At 37.2% G+C, this 2209-nt stretch overlaps 1 protein-coding gene across 1 annotated transcript in view; it reads left to right on the forward strand.

The window, feature by feature from the left end:
* The window catches only part of LOC101860734, a gene marked incomplete at its 3' end in the record, with an annotated part of 8187 nt that extends 6311 nt beyond the window's left edge, over positions 1 to 1876 (forward strand). Inside the window, 1 exon segment of the mRNA XM_013081371.1 lies at positions 1725 to 1876. Within this exon segment, the coding sequence (XP_012936825.1) occupies positions 1725 to 1876 (152 nt within the window).
* Positions 1877 to 2209: the final 333 nt, after the last annotated feature.

Consider the following 2209-nt stretch of genomic DNA (forward strand, 5'->3'; position numbering starts at 1 on the left):
TTACTATTATTATTATTAGGGGCTATTGTTCTTGTTGTTGTTGCTGTTATTTTAATCATTATTGCTAATATTACTACTATTAGTATTATCAATGTTTTAATAGCATATTATTTACAATGATAATGATGGTGACAATGATAATGATTATTATAATAATAATGATAAGAACACGGCAACACTCGAAGACGCGCTATTTTAAAACACTTTAAAAAAAATAATAATAATGAAGATCATTTGTAAAGAACCTGTTTCGCTCACAAACGTTTTTCAATAATGTTTTTTTTTTGCTCTAAAACCTAAAATTTTTTTCAAGCAATAACATGCTTGCTTTGGAATAAAAATATACAAATTCGTGTTTCTGTTTTGTGAGTGATGGTTTCGAAAAGTAATGCACAATTGTTATTGGTCTGCTGCTAATTAGATATTATAATAATGATGTTTTAAAATTATGCGTTCCCCACCCCTTTAATACTTAAAGATTTAAAACAACTCTTATGAAGTTTTCTTGTTTTTCACTATCCTGTTATCGTTATCTCTACAGATAGATCGAATTGTGTTAAGATAATATGGCTGCTTGCCCAAAGGTCATTTTACTTTTTGCGTCGGAAATGTTTCATGCGAATCTGCTTGTTTTTTGTCCATTAATTTTATGGTACACTAGTTAAAACCAAAGTGAATTTTTTGTCTGTGTTCTAAATAGTAGACTACATAGTGACTGACACCAACAAATACCGATCACGAAACCGGGAAATACCATCCGTGTATGATTTTGTTGACCAATAAAATTTTAGTTTAAAAAAAAATAAATCATGAGATGGAATTGAAATTGATTGGGCAGAAAATGTCAAAATAAGCACGTACGTTTCTGTGTAAACATTGTGAAAAAGATCGATCTGATATAGCCTTGATATTTGCACACAATGTTAGTCATATTTACTTGTACATGCCCTCTTAATGTTATATTACGATGCCCAGACTAAACAATAATTGGTCATAAATCAGAACGATACATTCTATAATACACGATAATGCAAGTAGGCGTTTTTACGTCGAATACGTATTAATAAGATCATTAAGGAGGCGGGCTTCCGATCCTGCCTGTCAGGGCAAGCACAGGCTGAGAGCGTGACAACTTCCCAGGAGAAAGACTGAGATGCTCGATAAAAAAGAAACTATCTCCACTCGGGAATCGAACTCGAGTCTCCTGCGTACAACAGCAAAGCACCAAACGCTATGACCACGAGCACACTGCCAATACATTTAATCACAACGATCGTATAGAAAGTTACCGACATAGCAGAGAAAATCATTCGGGCAAAGTGGGATGGAATTGAGACTTGTACTTTCAAATGTATCTCTGCACACGTGACCCATGCCCATAGTGACCCAACAAAATCGTAGTCTTTTTCCCTCTTCCTCTTCCACTCTCTCTCTCTCTCTCTCTCTCTCTCTCTCTCTCTCTCTCTCTCTCCATATGTATACATATAATATATATACCGCATATAAATACATGTATATAACTATATCTGAGTGGTGGGCATATCGAAATATCGATACTTTTCTCACTGCTTCGATACGATATCGATTTCTTTAAAAATATCGATATATCGATAGTTCGATAGTTCGATATTATATGCCCACCACAACCCTCCTGCTCCCACTCCACTGACCTAAAAAGATATTATAGTTTTAGGTCAGTGTCCCACTCTCACTCTCACCACCAGGCTGGCGAATGAGTTGGAAGAGTGCATGCTGCGCTTCGTGGACAACATGTGTGATGAATTCAGCAAAATGTTCTTGAGGCCTATGGTCCAAGATATGATGCAGACCGCTTCTCAGGAAGCTGGGTGTCACTACATGGCTCGCCGGGAAACTGGTGAGTTGAATGGATTTGGCAGTTGGGGAGTTTGTTTTTTGTTGGTTTTGTTTGTTTGTTTGCTTGTTTGTTTTTATTTGGGAAAGGGGGGGGGGTCGTGGTTTTTTTAATGGTGGTTGTATCTTATTCTTATTCTTCTTTTTTCTTTTTCTTTTTTAGGGGGCGGGGAAGAGGATGGTGCTTTCGTTTAAGTTTTATGTCGTACGCCGACTAGCCTATACGGGACATAATTTTGAAGGCGAGGCTTGGAGCATAGCTGGGACAAAGGGGAGGACTTGCGGCTCAGAACGATTGTTTCACGGGGATGCACAAAACTGAACTCCGGGTTCTCTT

Source organism: Aplysia californica, unplaced genomic scaffold (assembly GCF_000002075.1).
Source record: "Aplysia californica isolate F4 #8 unplaced genomic scaffold, AplCal3.0 scaffold00128, whole genome shotgun sequence".
Taxonomy (NCBI): Eukaryota; Metazoa; Mollusca; class Gastropoda; order Aplysiida; family Aplysiidae; genus Aplysia; species Aplysia californica.